At 37.5% G+C, this 20,391-nt stretch overlaps 1 protein-coding gene across 1 annotated transcript in view; it reads right to left on the bottom strand.

Annotated features, from left to right (window-relative positions):
* The window catches only part of sema3h (sema domain, immunoglobulin domain (Ig), short basic domain, secreted, (semaphorin) 3H), a 188,928-nt gene that overhangs the window by 106,258 nt on the left and 62,279 nt on the right, over window positions 1-20,391 (bottom strand). Inside the window, exon 2 of the mRNA XM_020929434.2 lies at window positions 14,424-14,578. Coding sequence (XP_020785093.1) covers window positions 14,424-14,578 — 155 coding nt within the window. The remainder of the gene's footprint in view (window positions 1-14,423; window positions 14,579-20,391) is intronic.

Here is a 20,391-nt window from a genome sequence, read left to right as displayed (position 1 = left end):
CTGTTGAGCGAATGAATCCTAACGCTGCGAGGTCAGACAGTTTCTGCAAAGTGAAACCGGCTGATGAATCAGGCTACTGGATCGATGCATCTCTGATAAAATCCAGAAAGTTTTTAATGACAAACAGAGACTGAGGCACGTTAAAATAAACACAGTACAGTCATCAGTGCTGTATATCAAGGAGGATTTTCAATATTGGATGGATATAAACATATATAGAGAAAAAATCTATTCTTGGCTGACATCAATTTGCACCCATATATTAACCATCTCTCCATGGTTACAGGTCTGACTAACTCTATACTGAACTGTCAAATACAGTTCTTGTTTGCAACCGATCCTGACAAGCCATAGCTTTAGTATCTTTGTGATTTAATTTTAAATTGCATTAACTTGATCTGTGTCCCCGAGATAAGAGATAATCATGTTCAAATCCAATATAGCTTTTACTGATAACAACTATTATGTTCATTTACTGTTAATTACAAAAACATTAGACATTATTTATGCTACTATTTGATGCAGAATGAGTTTTACGTGGGTCTTTAGTGTGGGTTGCCAGTTTCAGTGTGTAAATCCACTTGATTTAGGCATGATCTGTCCATACTGAGAATTAAAAAAAAAACGTGCATGGTTCCTCTATCTGCAGGTTTAGACACTTGCGAAACAGTAAATGTTTCTTAAAGTCAAATTAGCAAACAATTTTAGCATTTCAGGCTCCATTGGGAACCACTGATCACTGCTAAACCACTGCTTCCACTGGTATTACTCCAGTTTAGCCCTGAGTCATATTTAAGGACATAGAAAATGGCCGTGATTAATCCTGATTGGAGAAGGAAGCGTTCGTCTGCAGAGCTTCATAATGGTTCCCTGATGAGGCCGCAGCTGCTGGAGGTTCAGCCCAGAGAGGAGCCTGGATCCTGGGCAAGATAAGAGCCCGCAGCCCCTTATCTGAGACCCACAGGCTGGATCAAGAGCCAGATCAGGACCACCACAGAGAGGAGAATACATGGGGGAGTTATGGGAGACGCAGGGAGTCTGACTGTGACATGGGAAAATGAATTCATATTTGGCACTGATGTTACGTAATGCATCTTTTTATTGCTATGGCATGGATGGAAATAAGAACAATAGTGGTCTGTGAAAACTTGCTTCTTGTTTTCTATCTGCCAACATATTAAAGGTCCTGTATGACACAAAATTGACTCCTGTGAGATATAAGTCATGTTATAATGTTGTTACCTCCCCAAAAACAGACCTGGAGTTATGTTTTATTAACCTAGCGCCTCTGCTCAATTTCATTTCTCTCTCCAGCAACTAGGTCAGGAATCAAAAGACGGTCACTAGACAGTTCGTAAAAACCCTGGAAGTGCAAGTTCGGGCACCAGCCAATCAGCGAAGAGCCATATATTCAGTGTTGTCAACGATTCCCGAGATCGAGGATTTAAAGCCGGAACAAAGAGAATGTTTGGTGAATTTTATCAAGGGGAAAGACGTTACTGCCCTTCTTTCTATGGGATTTGGGAAAAGCTTAATATACCAGTTAACCTCATTAGCGGCACATTACATCTGGGCCCAGTCAAGCAGAAGTAAACAGCAAGGCCAAAAATTCAAGTTAATGCATCTGATATAAAAATGTATTGAACAGATACATATGTACTCTAGTTTATGAAACTGTTGACCTTTTTTCTGTTCCATTTTTGGTTCTAAAGTTACATACGTTTTAAACAGACCATGTATGAAACATGGAACAAAAATTATTTCCCAAATTTCAAAGACCTGCAAATCATGTAAATAAATGGATGTATTTCATCATATCTTGTGTTATTCCATCTTTGAACTGTTGATGAAGGTACATGATTTTTCTAAAAAAATGTATTTAAAATGACAAAAAATTAGTTTCCTTTCATTTTGAAGTAATATTAAAGTATTTCAGAAGAAAAAAGTTGACAAATTATGTAAAATCCTGCACCTTCTACTTGTTTGCACAATTTTCCCTCCGTTACTTTTTCCTCCGTTACCATGACCTTTCTTAATAAAAAATCTCAGTACTCAAAAAGTAAAGGTTTTTCAACCTAATCTTGTACCATATGGTAGAAAACTATATGAAGCAAATATTCAAACCAGTTTGTTAAGGATATGTAAGTGAGAACCACTAGTTATCACTGTTTGTATTTATTGCCCAAAAAAGTGCTGCATATTTCATTCCCTCCATTACCGACATGAGTTTTTTAAAATTTTTTGTCAATAACTTGAAAGAATATCACAGGTTTAACTTGACCCTGTTGGAGTGTAACTCTTTCCTACATTCTGATACTTTACTTATTTCAATAGTCCCTCTAGTTTCTGAATAAGAGACATTTGAATGTAAAAAATCTGCCCGTTTCCCTCCGTTACCACTTGACCAGACCCACATGTGACTACCAAATAGCAGCGATTGGTTAAATGAAAAAAAGAACCCGCCTACCATCAAGCAAATGAACTCTAACACTGCGAGGTCAGACAGTTTCCACAAAGTGAAACCAGCTGATGAATCAGGCTAGTGTTTTATTTCATTCACACATGTTTGAGTAATCCTTTATTATAAATCTGTCTTTATCTGCAAAGCTTAAAATGCTCTGTTCCACTTTGCAATGTCAAGAAGCGGTAGTTTTCAAATTAACAGCGTTTTTTACCCTTTGTTTGTTTTGAGAGATTAGCAATTCTCAGTCTGAAATCACCCAAATGATTCTAGTGAAGGTGTATGGAGTTTAAAAACACAACAGAGCAATGTGTTCGATCTTAACTTACGTTGTCCCCAAGGACCCAAAGACATTTTTGTCGGGCCTTCTGCCTGGAGAGGTGATCGAAAAAGCGGACAGATACCTTTTTAAGATTCTGACATTGGCCTCAAAAAAAGCAATAAAAAGAAGCTGGCTGAAAAGGGACCCACCGTCAGTGAATCAATTTCTAGATATTATAAAAGAAATATATTTCATGGAACAGCTGACTTTTTTTCTGTGACTCAAAGGACATTTCTTCATTAAACGCTGGAAAAAAATGGTTGAAATATAAATAAAAAAAGAGACTTGATCTGCCTTTCTACCTCCTTAATACAATGGAACAGTGCCCCAAGCTTTGTATTGGTTGTATTTGTTTGTTTGTTCTTGGTTGTTCTTGAAAAACTGAATAAATAAAAAGTATTAAAACACACACACACACACACACACACACACACAATAGAGCACTTCCTGTATTACAACAAGGTGAAGTATTTTCTGTTTGGGAGAAGCCGAAATATGCAGGATTTGTGCGTTAAAGATGCGTGAATGAAACAAAACAAAACACAACAAAACACAACATTATAACATACAGAAATTAGAGTAATGTGGGCCCTTTAAATACAAAAAGTGGTTGGAGGAAAATACTGTTTTCATAGTCCAAAATGAGTTTAGTTTTGTGAGTTTTTTCATCTTAGGGATTCATTTAGTTGCCTTAGAGACCATACTCATCAGGCTAGATTGAATATTTCTATAAAGTTGAAGCCTCCTCCATAGGATAGATTAAAAATAATGTATGTTTTTGTTACTAACTTTGCTTTTACTAACTTTTTATAGCCCATTTCAGCTTTTTCACATTATAATCCTACACTCACGTCGCACAAAACTTTACAGCTTGCGCCCATTCACTCCACACCTCTTTACTGTCAGCCCCGCCGAAAGTGGTTTCTAAATAAAAACTTCATAAAACATGAGCGCGTAGTTCTCACGACTCTTCACAACCTCGAAAGTGCCACGCTGCTTAGACAAAGTACCGCAAACTAAAACACCTCACCTCCCCCCCCCCGCACCCCCAACTCTCCCTCGCTCGCTCTCTGTGAACGTCAGAGCTTTTCATGTGGCTCTGAGTCCAAACGCAGGGAGGAGGAGAGAGGAGAGAGGAGAGAGAGTGACTGTGAAGGAAGACCACAACAAAGGCACGAGTCGGTTTGAATGAACGCAGATATGTCGCCGCTACCGCAAAACGGAGAGAGTGTGTGACCTCAGGGTGAACTCTGTGACGTGGAGGTTAAAAGATGATGAGATGTCAAAACTCGGTATGGAAATCCTGACAGAACAGTGGTGCAGTAAAGTAAAGGTGCACTGTGTAACATTCCAGGTGGAGGTTTCGTCATCACAGAGCTGTTGTTGCTTTGCCAAGAAATGTCACAGTATAATATTAAACTTATCTAGTTCCATGGAGACAAGCAACAAGGTAATTCACACACAGTGTTGGGAGTGTTACTTTTAAAATGTATTCCCCTACAGATTACAGATTACATACCCCAAAATGTAGTTTGTAACGTAATCCATTAAATTACTTAAAGTGAGTAACGTAATCTGAATACTTTGGATTACTTGATTTGCTGTAAAGTAGCAAAGACTAGGATATTTTCAAATAAGATGTTTTGTCTGCTAAAAGAAAAAAAAAAGCCCAGACTTTACTTAACCAAATTAAAAATAGTATTGATAGAAGATGAGGAGAAGACACGGTCTGCACAGCGTGATTTAGTCCTGTTAAATCCTGTTTGAGACATGGTTTAGACCTGGTTTTAGTCCTGGTTTAGTCCTGGTTTACTCCTGTTTAATCCTAGTTTAGACCTAGTTTAGACCTGGTTTAGTGTGAGTGGAATTACAGAAAAAAAAAAGAAAAAAAAAGGGGGCTATATCCCAAAATGTAAAAACAGGAAAATACCTGTGTACATTGTGTAATCCATTTATTTCAACCAAGTAACTGTAATCCAATTACCACTCACTTAAACAGTAACTGTAACCGAATACAGTTACTCATAATTTGTACTCTGATTACGTAACTCTGGTACATGTAATCTGTTACTTCCCAACACTGTTCACACATTGGATTTATGGAAAGTAGAAAGCATATTTTTCAACATATATATTTTTTTTTAATCAGGAAAACACCTATAATTAAATAATAAGCAAGTTGAATGCGATACTGTGGTCTCCCTAGCATATCCATGGACACAATCAGGTGCTGGACCAGATAAGTTACATAACGCACCTTTAAGCTATAGTATTTCTGGACAAGTAATGGGAGAGTCACTGGTTCAAACCTTGTTCAGGTCAAAGTTTTTGTGTTTCCACATCATAGACTGTTGCCTGACCAGCCAGTCTCTTCCACATTCTGTTCACATCCAGAAGAGACTGGAATTGGACCACAAAGGGTGACAAATTTTAGATGATCCAACCACAGTCGGTAATTTGTAACATGTGTCTCTCCAACGTGGAAGACATCTGTTTTGTTATTTCCTGGCCTGGAATGTTCCACACTATAACATTAAACTTGTACATCTTGATTTACTTCTTTAACTACAAGTGTTAATATTGCTCAGAACTCCCTTGAGAAACCAGGCATTCACACTGCCAGCGGGGCCATCTCTCCACAGATCTGACCTGTTAATGCCACCTGCTTATCTCCGAAGAGACTGATACACTTCCTGTAGAACAGTGACCTGGTGAACTTAAAGACAGTGGAGAGGTGAAAAGCAGAATAGTTACATAGTGCATCTGTCACGGTCCAGGCCATGTCCTGCCCTGCGCCCTCCCTGTCGCTCTTCTCTCTCCCTCTCCAGGTGTGCCCGCCCTGTGTGCCGGCTCCGCCCGCTCATCACCAAAGGAGGATAAAAAGACTGTGGCCATGTGTCTCTCCTCTCTTCTTCTCCTCCTCCTGCTCCTCCCCATTCTGCCACGACACCACGACACCACGACCACTAACATCATGTTTTTATAATAAATACCCTCCCAAGGGGTTAAAAACGGAGCCGTTGTTGTGTTCTGTTTTCTTTGTCTTTTGAGCCAAAGCCGTAACAGCACCTTAAATATCAATTTATATAAAATCTATTTATTTCAGTGAATTTACATAAAAATATGCCCTAGTTGATGCTCTAGATGTAATTTCATTATTTTCTAAGACAAGTTGAATAAAATCTTGACTTTTGACCCACTTGCAAAGTTGCACAGCCTGTCATGTGCACAACATGGTGGACATACGTGGACCATAACTGCATTTTCTGTTTGATTCTGACCATAACTTTTGAGTAATTTCACTAGAGATAACACAAGATAATTTTATAGCAACAATTTCCGAATTTTGAAAGGTTCTATTTAAAAAAAAAATTACTCTTGTGAGCTTTAAGTCATGTTATAATGTTGTTACCTCCTCATAAACATACCTTGAGTTGTGTTTTGTTTCATTTACACTTAAGTACTTTTTATTATTAGTCTGTCTACATCTCCACAGATTAAAATGCTTTGTTCCACCTTGTGATGTTAAGTTAACAGCTGCGTTTGTGAGTTAAACATGTGTGAATGAAACAAAACACAAATCCAGGTCTGTTTGTTAGGAGGTAACAATATTATAATGTAGATTAAAACTGTGTAATATGGACCCTTTAAGTCCTCTTCTCACCGCACCTCTTCCCATCTTATTTGTCTGCATACCAGACCAGGCATATTCAAATGCTTTACAAATCCTTCACTGCACATATAAGTCATGTAGCCAGTCATTTGTAAACTTTAGTTCATTTTTTGTCCTCCGTGCCACACCCCGTGCCCCTGAGGAGGCCCACATACGAACATCAAAGCAGCTCAACCATGAAAACACGACACAAACATGTAGCTCTGATGAGTTTTGACGTGTTTTGGTGGGAACGGTCCCAGCTGTGGCCCGGGACAATACTCCATCACATTTGGGCCACTGAGCTTCACCAAACACGGAGACAAACATCGATATGTGTGTGCGTCGTGTGGGGTAAGGAGGAGACAGAGCTAAAGCAGAGGGTTACACGGGATGATGGAAATCTACTTATGTTTTGTGCAACAGCAAAACACAAAATTAAAGGTCTAAAATGGATTCTTGAGAGCTTTAAGACATGTTATAATGTTGTTACCTCTTCAAAAACAGACCTGGAGATGTGTTTTGTTTCATTCATGTTAGAGTAATCAGTAGTTTTCATGTTAAGAGCTAAGTTTATCTTTGGTTCAGTAGAGATTGGCAGGGCTGAAATTATCCAGATGATTCTAGTGAAGGTGTATTGAGTTTAAAAACACAGTGGAGCACTTTCTGTATTACCACATGACATCACAAGGTGGGAAAGAGTGTTTCTCTGTTTGAGGGAAGAACTAAATATGCAGTGTTTGTGTTTTAAACATGTGTGAATGAAACAAAACACAACTCCAGGTATGTTTTTTTGAAGTAGAAACGTTATAACAGATCAGAAAAAAAAGCATAATACGGGCCCTTAAAGGAATAAGAACACCAGAACACAAAATATTAAAACAAAAATGAAATTGGCTACATTTCATGCTCTTCAAATTTTATTTATTTTTATTTATTTTCGGTCATAGGTATATTTTGACATTAATTCATAAACAGTCATATTTAACATACACAGACCGAAAAGGTGCAGGCTGAAGCTTAAGCTTATTATGCCTTTACCCTTTATTCCTTTGTCAGAGCTTCATCTTGACACCAGTTCATCTTCAAAAATACAGCAGGAGGAAACAAACTAATCAGTAACAGTACTACAAAGTACTACAGCACAAACTAAGTCTCATATTTCATGTATCTGTCCAGAGTTAAACATTTAAACTTCTTTATAAAGTGAAAGAAAATGGTGCACAATTTCAGGTTTTCTGTACATTTGTTCCAGAGCTCCACCCCTTTAACAGATTTACAAAATTTCATAATGTTTGTTCTGATTTTCTTTTTGATAAACATGGCCGTGCCTCTGAGCTCATATTGGCTCTTTTGGATTTTGAACATGTTCTGTAAAGATTTTGACAGGAGATTGTTGTTTACTTTGAATATGATTTTCAGAGTATAAAGGTCGACTAAATCATAAAATTTCAGCGTTTGAAGGTTTATAAATATGGCCCTTCGTAATGTAAAAATGGGCGAGGTACAAACCTGAGGTAAATCAACTGATTAGATTAGCAATAGGCCCATGCCCTGATGAAGACCAGTCTGTTAGTCGACGTGCGTTCGTGTCCATCTCCTTATGAAGGACTTTTAATCTAATCAGTCATGTGCTTCAAGTTTGTACCTCGCCCCTTTTTACATTTCTAAGAAAGGGTCACGTTTTACATTTTACTAACAGCATTAAAAGTGTAACCAATTTAATTTAGTATTTTATATTCGAACTTGTCCCTGGAAAAGCACCTGCACCATGATCCAGCAAAGAGCTCTGCCTGATATTATTCTGTTAGTTGGTACAAACATACCACTGAGACTAAGACACTTGAACCTCTAGTTGCAAATCCACAAATACATTTACCAACTGAGATAAATAAAGTAATCAATAAATTATGAATAGTAGAGAAATGTTATTAAACGTCAGAAAAATATTCCTGAGCCATACAAATTCTCTATTTTTATTTTAAAACTGCAATAGTGATGTTATTGCTCTGTCTGGAATGTTTCACAGTTGCCACATTTACATGAGAGCTTTAATTCAGAATAAAAATAATTTAAATCTGAATAAAAATGTATTCTGCTTTAAAAAGAGCATGTAAACACTTATATCCTAATGAAACTGATTATTCGTACTTAACTTAATTCTGAAGTAAGTGGGTGGTTTATTCCGATTTTAAAGCCGAATTCATTTAGTCCTTGATCATATAAACCAGGCATGTCCAAACTACGGCCCGTGGGCCAAATGCGGCCCTCAGACAAATTTTTCTTGGCCCTCAGGCTTCCAGGTGCTTTGGCCCAGATGACCTTGCATCAATTAAAAATGAACTTTTTACTGCAAGTTTTTTTGAAAATCTACTTTGATAACACTAATATTGAAGATTTAATGTGTGGTTTTGAGGATTTTAGAGTGAATAAAGGACTGATGGCTCATTCTAAAGTGTTAAATATGCACATATTTCAATTATTCACTGTATTGAGCACCAGTCTTCAGCCCTCGATCGGCCCTCTGCTTGATCTGTGTTTAGAAATGTGGCCCTTGATGAAAAAAGTTTGGACACCCCTGATATAAACGTTTATTCTTTTTAAAAATAATCCCGGTCGTTCAGCATATGATCGTTAGGTCACCATTCTGACGCGATCCGGACGATTTGGCTCTTCCAGTCCTCATTTTGGACTTTCATCTACTGCTCTTTAGATTTGTGAGCGGGATGCGGGAGTGGGGTGAGGTAGAGCAGCTGTTGACTCAGTTTGTCTTCTTCCTCCCTTCTCCGACACTTTTCCCTTCTCCTCCTCAGCCGACAGACGTAAAACGTGATGATATAAATCTCGAGCTGCTGCTTCATTATCATCGGAACGACTGCGGAAAAAGTTTGGATCGTGTTTGTGTCCGTGGCGTAACGACAAACCGAGATGACAGAAAAGCCAGTAGCAGCTGAAGTGTGTGTTTTCTTCCAGTCGACGTAAATTCGTTGGTGTCCCTGTCCAATCGGAACACTTCCTCACCCTCAGACGTTGAGGAGAATTAAATAAAGGCGATTTAATGTGTAATGTGCGATTTAATTCCATGTAAACCTCAGTTCGGAATTATTATTTTCATGTAAACTAGAAGGAGAATATTTTAATTCAGAACAATTTAATTCAGAACAATTCATTCGGAATTAAAAAAAAAACATAATGTAAACGTGGGTATTATGGCATTAAACCTTTATATTTTCGCGGAGACCAAAAAAGACCAGATCTATGGAGGTTCAACCCCTCTCACAGTCAGAATGTCTGTATTTCTATGTATTTTTGAGCTATAAAACTACGTGTAAATGAATGCATGAAAGGTAGATGTGTTTAATGCCCCACTCTGGAACATTCTAGGCAGAGCAATGAGATAAAAAAAAAAGAAAAAAGAGAGAAAAAGCTACACAGTCCACCTTTAAGTTTATTTGAATTTTTGTTACCAGTAGATGACAAATGTGTAACCTGCAAACTGACCCTTTTAACATGAAGAACTCAGCTTTGGGAAAGACTGGAACCTCCCAAGAAACCACACTTCAGGGGAAACTCTCTCACATGAGTAACCCCGGACTAAACCAGGACTATTGTCCAAACCAGGACTGACCACAACACACCTACCCGAGCCAAGAATATCCATTTGACTAAATCAGAACTAGACTCACCAGTGTTCAAGACGAGGGTTTTCCTGTGGGTGGATTTGAACCAATATTTAGCCTTGAATCATAAAAATATTCACTTTTTTTCTGTGTTCCATTTTGGACTCACGGGACAACAAACCCAGTTGAGTGCCCTCTAAGAAAATCCCTGTACAAATTTGCCAAACATTTGCAGAACACATACTCTGAATATTTTAACTTCTAGGTCAAATAATTCTTACTCGATCCATTTTGATTGGATGCTGTTATCTGAAACCTTCACAATAAACAGCCAAAAATGTGGCGTTGACCTTTATTGTTTCAGTCGGGGTGGTTCAAGTCAGTTTTATGTGCGATTATTTGAGTTTTTTCATCATTTCTAAGTGGCAGAGGGTTCATTCAAATGGGTCCAATGATGATGACCTAGAAGCACCACTATATTGTTACAGTAAAATAATGAGATAAACCATAATATTGAAACTACTTTATGCCACTGACACAAAGGGTGTAACAATATCCAAGTCTCACGATACGATATCGTCACGGTATGAAACTCACAGTACGGTGTTTATTGCGATACCGTGGGAAAGCTCATGATATGGTGGGGAGGTTCACGATTATGGATGTAACAATATCCAAATCTCTCGGTACAAAAGGCGAGTTTCAGCTGACGTCATTGTTATTAAAAGCCCGCGTTGCATGCTGGGAAATATTTTGGTCGGAGGCAAGAAACACGATAGCGTCAAACACAGTGCGTAACCTCGCGTATTTATCCCGATAATGGTAAATTCCTGCTGCATTATCGGATGCACAAATAGAAGCACGGAAGAAGGAAAATGTCTTTTTCGTATTCCGAGTGAAAAGAACCACTAACGGTGAATTAAACGGCTTTCAAACATCCGCAGAGCAAACGTAGAAGATCCTAACAAACCGTGGACTCCAACAAGTTCAACAACACATCGAGACTCTTGGAGGTTTTCATCTTTTCTGCTGTGAATGGCCCAGGAGTTTCCACCAAGTCATTGTGGATATCGCCGAAGTGAATATTTGTCCAGGTAGTTGGCGATTCTGACCAGAAATTTGGTTTGGTCCACCTTTTGTCGGGGTTGAAAAGGGTGATTTGTCGTCCGTCGATGCTTATGAAAAATTTCTGGTCACAAGGTCTTGGGTCCTCTGCCGTTAGAGTGGATAAATAACCGGGATCAATACCCTTTACGTGCTTTCTCACTCCGTCCGTCATCTTGAATTAGTGTTTCTTGCCGCCGACCAAAATAATTCCCAGCATGCAACGCGCGCTTTTGTCAACAATGAAACTCGCCTATATTTTCACGATATACATCTCATGGTACGATATTTATTGCGATATGTTGTGAAGGATAACAAAACTGTGAATATTTTTCCTCTTAAAATGCCTTGACAAGACTTAATCCAAAGAACTAAGATGTAAAAGTGCTCAGAACTGTTATTTCTTCTTGTAGTCTGCACTGAAACGGAGCAAAGGATCATGGTCTATGTAGTTTCCTGTTTTTTGTTGTTGTTTTTTTTAGCTATTGCGGCACTATAACTCTTAATTTAAGCAAAGAGACTTGTAATTCGATATATTGTGATGGTCCACGATATTACTGTGAGAACTTTGACGATACGATATCACAATAATATCATTAAAAGACCTGAGCTGCAACAAATAAATATCATAATTAACCAATAATTAGCCATAGAAGTTATTTATTCAACTCTCAACTCTTAACTCTTCAGCTCAAATCTTATCATAGTATAAAAAAATGTCTAAAATCTTCCCACTATTGTAAAGAAAATGTAAATTTTGAGCCCCAAAAATTATTGTTCCAGCTTTCATATACTGAACAATAAGTCAATATTGTAGAGTAAAAAAAGTACAAAAACATAAATTAATAAATAAATTATAGTTAGTAAGGCAGTGCTGCTAAAATCTCCGTAAAATATAAAACCAAACAAGCTAAAGATTGAATTTCTTGCAGCAATACAGAGAAGAGCTTTTTGGTAATTAGCCCAAAAACATCAAGCGAAAAAAACATATTTGAACTCCACAAAAATGTAAAGTGGGTAGTAGTATTTGTAGTATCTGTAGTAAATGATTAAACCCTTCAAAAGGCCAGAGAAAGGAGAAGTATGTGATCCAGTGTTTGAGATAGTGATCCGAGGATATTAGTGCGTTTACTCAGTGGGTGTGAGCTTCCTCTGTTCTCTCTATCCACCTTCGATCTCGGTCTGACGCATGTTTCAACCATGTCCCAACTTCTGCTGAAAGATAGATTTCCTCAGTGGCATTTAAAGAAGAAGAACTAATGATCTGCACTGGAATAACATTGTGGGTTGTATAGTGTTCCAACAGTCTGACATTTTCAAAAGTGAATCAAAATTAGGATTTACTGACAGTGGAATATCGCCGTTGATCCAGAAAAAAATAGTTGGATTGGTTCAGTTGTTGGTGGTTCAAATCCCGCTCTCTCGACATAAAACATCTTTAGTCAAGCCGCAGTTTAGTGCTACGATTCCAGCTCCCACACATCAATGTTGTCGTTGTGTCCTTGGGCAATACAGTTAACCCAAATCCCCTCCGGTGTCTGTGTACTCTGATGTACTCTGGTGTGTGAATGAGTGAGCGGTTCCTTGATGTAAAGAGCTTTGAGTGCCTTAAAGGTGCAAAAGTAATCCGTGTATCATTCGTTCATTTGTTTTTCAAAATAAAACCAAAAAAAAAAAAAAAACAAAACAAAAAACAAATATTTTCTTCATTATTTGTCTCTAAAATCAAAATGAAAAAAACTGACAACTATTCGTATTTTCAGTTCCAGGACTGAACCAGGACTGAACTAGAAGGACTAAACCAGGTTTAAACCAGGTCTAAACCAGGTCTAAACCAGGATTTAACCAGGTCTAAACCAGGACTAAACTAGGTCTAAACCAGCACTGAAACAGGACTGAACCAGGTCTAAACCAGGACTAAACCAAGTCTAAAACAGGATTAAAACAGGACTAAACCAGGAATAAACCAGGACTACACAAGGACTAAACCAGGACTAAACCAGGACTACACCAGGACTAAACCAGGACTAAACCAGAACTGAACCAGAACTGAACCAAGACTGAGTGTTGGAATGGGCCTGAAGGTGCTCCCACGTAGACTGTTGGGTGACCGTGGACAAAAAGTCCTGTCTCTCTCGCTCAAGTTCAAGATTAGTCCAAGATTAGACCTGGTTTAGATCTGGTTTAGTTCTGGTTTAGTCCTCCTGTTTTAGTCCTGGTTCAGTCCGGCATCGTAGAAACTTAAAATGATCCGTTATCTGTTTTTTTCTATTATTCATTTATACACAAAATCAAAAACTGAAAAAACAAATCATCAAATCAATCGTTATCTGTTTTTTTATTTTGGTTTTAGAGATAAGAAAATTGTGTTGTTTTTTTTTTGTTATTTTTGATTTTATTTTGAAAAACAAATGAACGAACGATACACGGATTAAATGTGACAGTTTCCCAGTTAAAGGATCAAAACAGAACACATTTTGATCAGTTTAATCATTTGATTTTGTTTTGTTTTACAATAAATGCTATAAATGTTATTTTTAGTCACTGAAATAGGATCCCTTCATAAAACGGTAACACTTTATAAAAACTACACCTTATTTTGCCTCAATAAAGCATGAATAAAGACTTAATTAATAATGAACAAAGACTTAATTAATAATGATTCACGCTTAGTACCTACTTAATTACTACCTTAAGTCGCACTTGCACTTAATTTGCCTGTGCTGTAAATAGTTACTCATAATTATTTCATACTTAATTACTCATGAACTAACCATTTGAGCATTTATTAATGATTAGTAAACTATGAGAGAATGATTTTACTAATAATAATAACAATGATAATTCAGGCAGCTGTTATCTGTTAGTTAAGTCTTTTTGAGAGCTTTTCTAAAGTGAAGACGAATTATGCTTTATTAAGCATTTACTAAGCGTGAATCATTGTTAATTAAGTCTTTGTTCATTATTAATTAAGTTTTTATTCATCCTTTATTAAGGCTAAATAAGGTGTAGTTATTATAAAGTGTTACCGGGAAATCTATTTAAAGCCCAAGTATTAAAATCCATCAAAATTGGATAAGCTTTTTACTTGCCATTATGTTCCCACGGTCTAGGCTATATACTGTATTTGCAACATTTCTTCTTTTTTTTTTTTAATACATGTAAATTTTGAAAACTAAGAGTGAACTAATTCGAGTTTTAGATTAGCAACAAGCTCTTTTGATACTTGAAAAAAGTAATATAACATCAGTGCTGTGTTCTAACCTTGCGTGGGTCGTGGCTGATGTCGTCCAGGTTGGCGGAGAGCAGAGTGTCCTTGGTGGCCACGTACAGTTTCTTCCCGTCGTCGTCCGGGAGCAGGGAGTGCACGTGTCCGGCCTCCAGCGGCAGCGTGATGATCCGGCCGTTCTGCTGCAGCTCTGGACAAAGAAGGAGAAACACGGTAAAGGGACTGTACCATGAAAGTAGATCTGGAAGATGAAATAAAGAACCAAAAGGCATCGTGATGGTTAAAGTGGCCCGTGCAAAGTGACGCATTTGGATGATTTTAAAGATGCACTGTGTAACATTTCTAGTGGAGGGTTTCTTATTGTTAAAATACAGAAGAAGCTCGTCAAAATCTGATCTGACCTTTGCGTAACCTGTCAATGCCCAGTCGTCAAAACACGGGCAGTTTGATTTCACAAAAATAACACTGTGGCTATAATTCTATAATTCTGTCTGGGCTCGGCTCCAGTACCGCGGATTGGTGTGGTTTATCCCGTGCATGTTATATATCCCGGGGCTATAATGTTCAAGAATGTGCATTAAAAAAAAAGAAAAAAGTACTAAAGGAAAAATGATTTAGAAGAAACGTAAACATGTCTCATCTCTCTCTCTCTTCTCCAATGTGCTTTAAAAAAAAAAAAAAAAAACTGCCTCCTCAGCCTCTCCATCTCCTCCTCTTCACCACCACCTGAGTTTTAACACTAACTTCTACCATATGAACTTTCCATAGCACCTTCCTCATTTGTCTGTCCATGTTTAAAACCAGATTGAACTTCACCAGCTCACATATTTTGTTTCTAATAGATAATAGACAATCAGATAAACCCAATGAAAAGTTACACAGACCGAGCCTATACGCAGCACAAACTGGAGGGTTAAAATTTTACGGTAAAGTATTATTTTAACTATTTTATTAATTTATTTTTAATTTTTTTTATTTTAATTATTTTTATTTTTTTATTTTATTTATTTTATTTTTTTTTATTATTTTTATTTTTTTATTATTTTTTATTGGTTTTATTAATTTATTTATTTATTGCTATTCTATGATTTTGCTCTTATTTTATTTTACTGGTTTTATTATTTTAAGACTCGTATGATTATTTTAGTAGTTTATTTTATCATTTTATTATTGTTATTATGTATTTGTGCAGCACTTTGGAGACTGTTTGTTTGTGAAATGTGCTGAAACAAAGTGGATGAGATTGGATTGGATATTTGCCAGAGTTGATAGTTGAAGCTGATGTTAATTCAACTTCCCTTGGTGTTAATTTGGCACCTCCCACCCACCGCTTAAAACTCTCACAAGAGAAGACGAGTTTGAACCAGTTTTGTTCATAATTTCATCTTAATTTAACAAAAATAAAGTGTAAAAATAAAACGCCTCTGTGTGTTGTTTAGCTAAATCAGGATAACCCTACAAAGTCTTACCTATTTACTCACAAAATGTTAATATAACTCTTAATTTCGGGGTTAAACGGGAACTTTGGTCCAGTTTTACTTAATTAATATTTCCAAAAATATTAAACCCCCCACCCGTATGCCACACGGACCGTCACCCTCCCGTACACCACGTGGGCTGCACCACTAAACTAAACCAAACTAAACCCTAAACCAGAACTAAACCAGGACTAAACCAGAACTAAACCAGCTCTAAACCAGAACTAAACCAGCTCTAAACCAGACTAAACCAGGACTAAACCAGCTCTAAACCAGGACTAAACCAGCTCTAAACCAGGACTAAACCAGAACTAAACCAGGACTAAACCAGAACTAAATCAGGACTAAACCAGGACTAAACCAGGACTAAACCAGAACTAAACCAGCTCTAAACCAGGACTAAACCAGGACTAAACCACCTCTAAACCAGGACTAAACCAGAACTAAACCAGCTCTAAACCAGCTCTAAACCAGGACTAAACCAGGACTAAACCAGCTCTAAACCAGAACTAAACCAGCTCTAAACCAGGACTAAACCAGGACTAAACCAGCTCTAAACCAGGACTAAACCAGAACTAAACCAGGACTAAACCAGAACTAAACCAGGACTAAACCAGGACTAAACCAGAACTAAACCAGGACTAAACCAGGACTAAACCAGGACTAAACTAAACCAGAACTAAACCAGCTAAACTCTAAACCAGGACTAAACCAGGACTAAACCAGCTCTAAACCAGGACTAAACCAGACTAAACCAGCTCTAAACCAGCTCTAAACCAGAAACTAAAACTAAACCAGGACTAAACCAGAACTAAACCAGGACTAAACCAGGACTAAACCAGAACTAAACCAGACTAAACCAGAACTAAACCAGGACTAAACCAGGACTAAACCAGAACTAAACCAGGACTAAACCAGGACTAAACCAGAACTAAACCAGGACTAAACCAGAACTAAACCAGGACTAAACCAGAAATAAACCAGCTGAACTAAACCAGGACTAAACCAGGACTAAACCAGAACTAAACCAGGACTAAACCAGAACTAAACCAGGACTAAACCAGAACTAAACCAGCTCTAAACCAGGACTAAACCAGAACTAAACCAGGATTAAACCAGAACTAAACCAGCTCTAAACCAGGACTAAAACAGGTCTAAAAACAGGTCTAAAACAGGTCTCCCCCAACAACCTCCAGTCCACGAGATATTATCTGATATAAAATCGGTCCGTGGCGCAAAAAAGGTTGGGGATCCACTGGTCTAAAACATCAGCCTGGAATAAAAAAAGACAGAGATGGGATTATATTCTGAGATTACAGAGTTCCATGTAAACTATAAAGACTGATTATAACTGGGTATAAACCATACAATTCTGAAAAATTTTGATGGATCAGATATCGGTTTTGGTCGATATCCTAAATAGGTTTATACATTTGTGTAATAAGACGATTTACTGACAGAAGTGAGCCCAAACACCTCATAATATTTTTCAACGTTGATTTTTTTTTAACCATACGCTGTGTATTTAAAGGAAATGAACTATAATTTTAATTTATTTAGTCTCTGGCCTATTTTCAGTCAATATCGGATATCAACAGATAGTATCGGAATCAGTATCGGAACAGAAAAAGCATCCTTAATTAGAACATGTTTCAGATTCTTCATTGTTTTTTGAATGGTAGAAAGAAAAAACAGAAACACAAGGGTCACATGCAGATCAGGAGTCTAACCCACAACCTCCTCCTTTACTGACAAGCAGGAGTTAAAATAACCGCAGTAACAGGTGACAAGTTAACCACCCTGCCGCACAGACTAATCCTCCTCTTTGTACTACAATACTGCGTAGACTTCCCAAATGAGCACGTATACACAGACAGAATCGGAGTTGTGTCCTTGGGGAGGAATTTGATGATGCACGGTAATAACACGGTGTAGATTTTGATAAATTATGGTTCAGGGTAGTTCTGAATGAGAGGCTGCAGCGGAGTACTTCATAAAACGTGTATTTATCTTGTTCAGGAAGCGGTAATGACAGAGAAGTATCCCCAGAGTACACAGCGGGAGTATCATATGGGCTGTATAGACACGGAGCAGGTCTGGAAATGACTAACACAATATTAAAGAGTGGACAGAGGGACAGTGGACACGCGGAGTGCTGTTTCCCATCCAAAGTCTAAAAACAGGCTAGACGGTATACGGCATCACAAAACCTCACTTGTTTTTGTATCGTCTGATCGGAGATGTGCAGTAGTAAGTAATTAGAACTGCACAAAGAACAGAAAAAATATAGAAAATCAGATTCTAGACAAAACTAGATACTTATTTGAACAAGTATCAATACAAAAATGTCACGTCAACAAGACAGAAATTATTTTCAAGACGCCTTATTGCTGATCAACCCCCATTTTCACGGTACACGCCCACTAGCCTGATTCATCAGACGGTTTCACTTTGTGGAAACTGTCTGACCTGGCAGCATTATTCGTTCACTCGACGGTAGGCGGGTACTTTTTTTATTTAACCAATCGCTGCTATTTGGTCATGACGTATATAACAAATCCTGTAGGAAGAATAATGTCTTTCCCCTTGATAAAATTCACCAAACATTCTCTTTGTTCCGGCTTTAAATCCTCGATCTCGGGAATCGTTGCCAACACAGAATATATGGGTCTTCGCTGATTGGCTGGAGCCCAGACTCGTACTTCCGGATTTTTTGCGAACCGTCTAGTGTATTCTGATTCCTGACCTAGTCCCTGGAGAGAAATGAAACTCAGCGGAGGCACTAGGTGGCGACAGCCTGGCTCCACGCCCACTGCTCTGTACCTACATTGTTCTCCAGTATTTTTTTTTATCTCTTATTCAGTGATACACCTAGGATCTGGTGGCGTCCCATAGTAATTTTGGTACAAATGAAAAAAACAAAAACAAAACTGTGCTGCTCGTGAGTGTGATCCATCAAAAGTGCTGATTCTTTGTTGTCATGATGTTTACAACAGCGTCACCTCCCATTGGGCTCTGCAATTTTCTAGAGTGGAATTTAGCGGACTTGTTTATTTTATTAAGTTGTTTTAGATTAATATTGTAATGAATAAAGGTGCAGATAATAACATAATGATCCGTACTGTCATAGAGTAGAGCTATAGCTGACACAGTGTAAGTCTTCTTTAAATGCAAGTCCAAAAAAAAAAAAAAAAATGACATTATGGTCAAAATGTGTCAAGATATAAAAGGATATTTATAGAATGAATTATAAATGTTTAAAGTCATCTGAAGTGTGGTTGAAGTCGGGCCAGAGCAGCTCACATCGTGTTTGAAATGAGCCTTGAGTCTGTTTTATGTCTTATGTAACTATTTACTTTTGTATATATTTAACTTTTTTCATTTTAACATTCCTTTCTGGACTCTAACCCCATTTAAAAGTGAAAATTAGCACTTTCTCTATAAACACTTGTAAACACTACATCTGGGCTAATCCAACATAATTGCTATGTATATATTAAAGGTCTACTGAGTAACTTTCCGGGTAGAGGTTCTGAGATATTGTTGGTTTACCTGGAAATAGTATGACATTAAAATGATCTATTTCCATTTGTGGAGAGGTGGGCCCGCACACAGTCAAATGCATCATTTTCATGGTTCTGTTTTATTGCCAAAAAAAGAAAACACACACACACACACAAAAACACCAGTAACTAAATAATAATCAAGTTTAAAGTCATAATGTAGTACACTCCAGCGAAAGCAATCTCTTTAGCATATGTCCACAGACACAAGCAGGTGCTGGACTCATACTAGAAAATTTACATAGTGCACCTTTAAATACATTTTTTTTTTTAAAATTTATTTATGTTTATTAAGGACATCACAATCGCATTAGACAAGCCAGATGCATTGCTTTGAGTGTTTTAGCACAAGTCCATATAAAAATATAAACTACACGCATAAAAACAGAGAATACAAGACACATAAATTACATACAGATAAAATATATACAGTACATTATCAATGGATGCATTTTTGATTGGAAACATACAATAATTTTAATTTCCTTTTAAATTTGTTGTTGTTGGTTTCCAATTTTAAATGAGCTGGTGAACCGTTCCACAGACTGGCCCCTTTAAAAGAGAACGAGGACTGACCAAGAGTCGTCCTGTACAGAGGAACGACAGAAGTACCACTAGTAGCTCCTCTTGTGTTTGCTCTGTGTGAACATTTTATGGTCCTGGCAAATTCTGAGTGCAGTGGTGTATCGCAGTTAAGACACTTAAAAAATAACTTAAGATTATTAAAATTGGTAACATTTTCAAAGTTAAAAAGTTGATTTTTTTTTACAATTTCACAGTGGTGCCAGTGTTTGGGCTTTTTGTCAAGGATCTTAAGGGTCAGTTTGTATAATGAACAAAGCGGTTTCAATGTAGTTGAGGAGGCCTGGGACCATGAGGTGATACAATAAGACAAATGAGAGAAGATCATTGCGTTCATGAATAGTTTAGAGGTGTGGAGCGACAGATCTTTACGTATGAAA

The sequence above is a fragment of the Boleophthalmus pectinirostris genome, unplaced genomic scaffold (assembly GCF_026225935.1).
Source record: "Boleophthalmus pectinirostris isolate CB_2022bp ecotype Guang Dong unplaced genomic scaffold, ASM2622593v1 HiC_scaffold_8, whole genome shotgun sequence".
In the NCBI taxonomy this organism is placed as follows: domain Eukaryota; kingdom Metazoa; phylum Chordata; class Actinopteri; order Gobiiformes; family Gobiidae; genus Boleophthalmus; species Boleophthalmus pectinirostris.
This window is presented reverse-complemented; position numbering and strand designations above follow the sequence as displayed.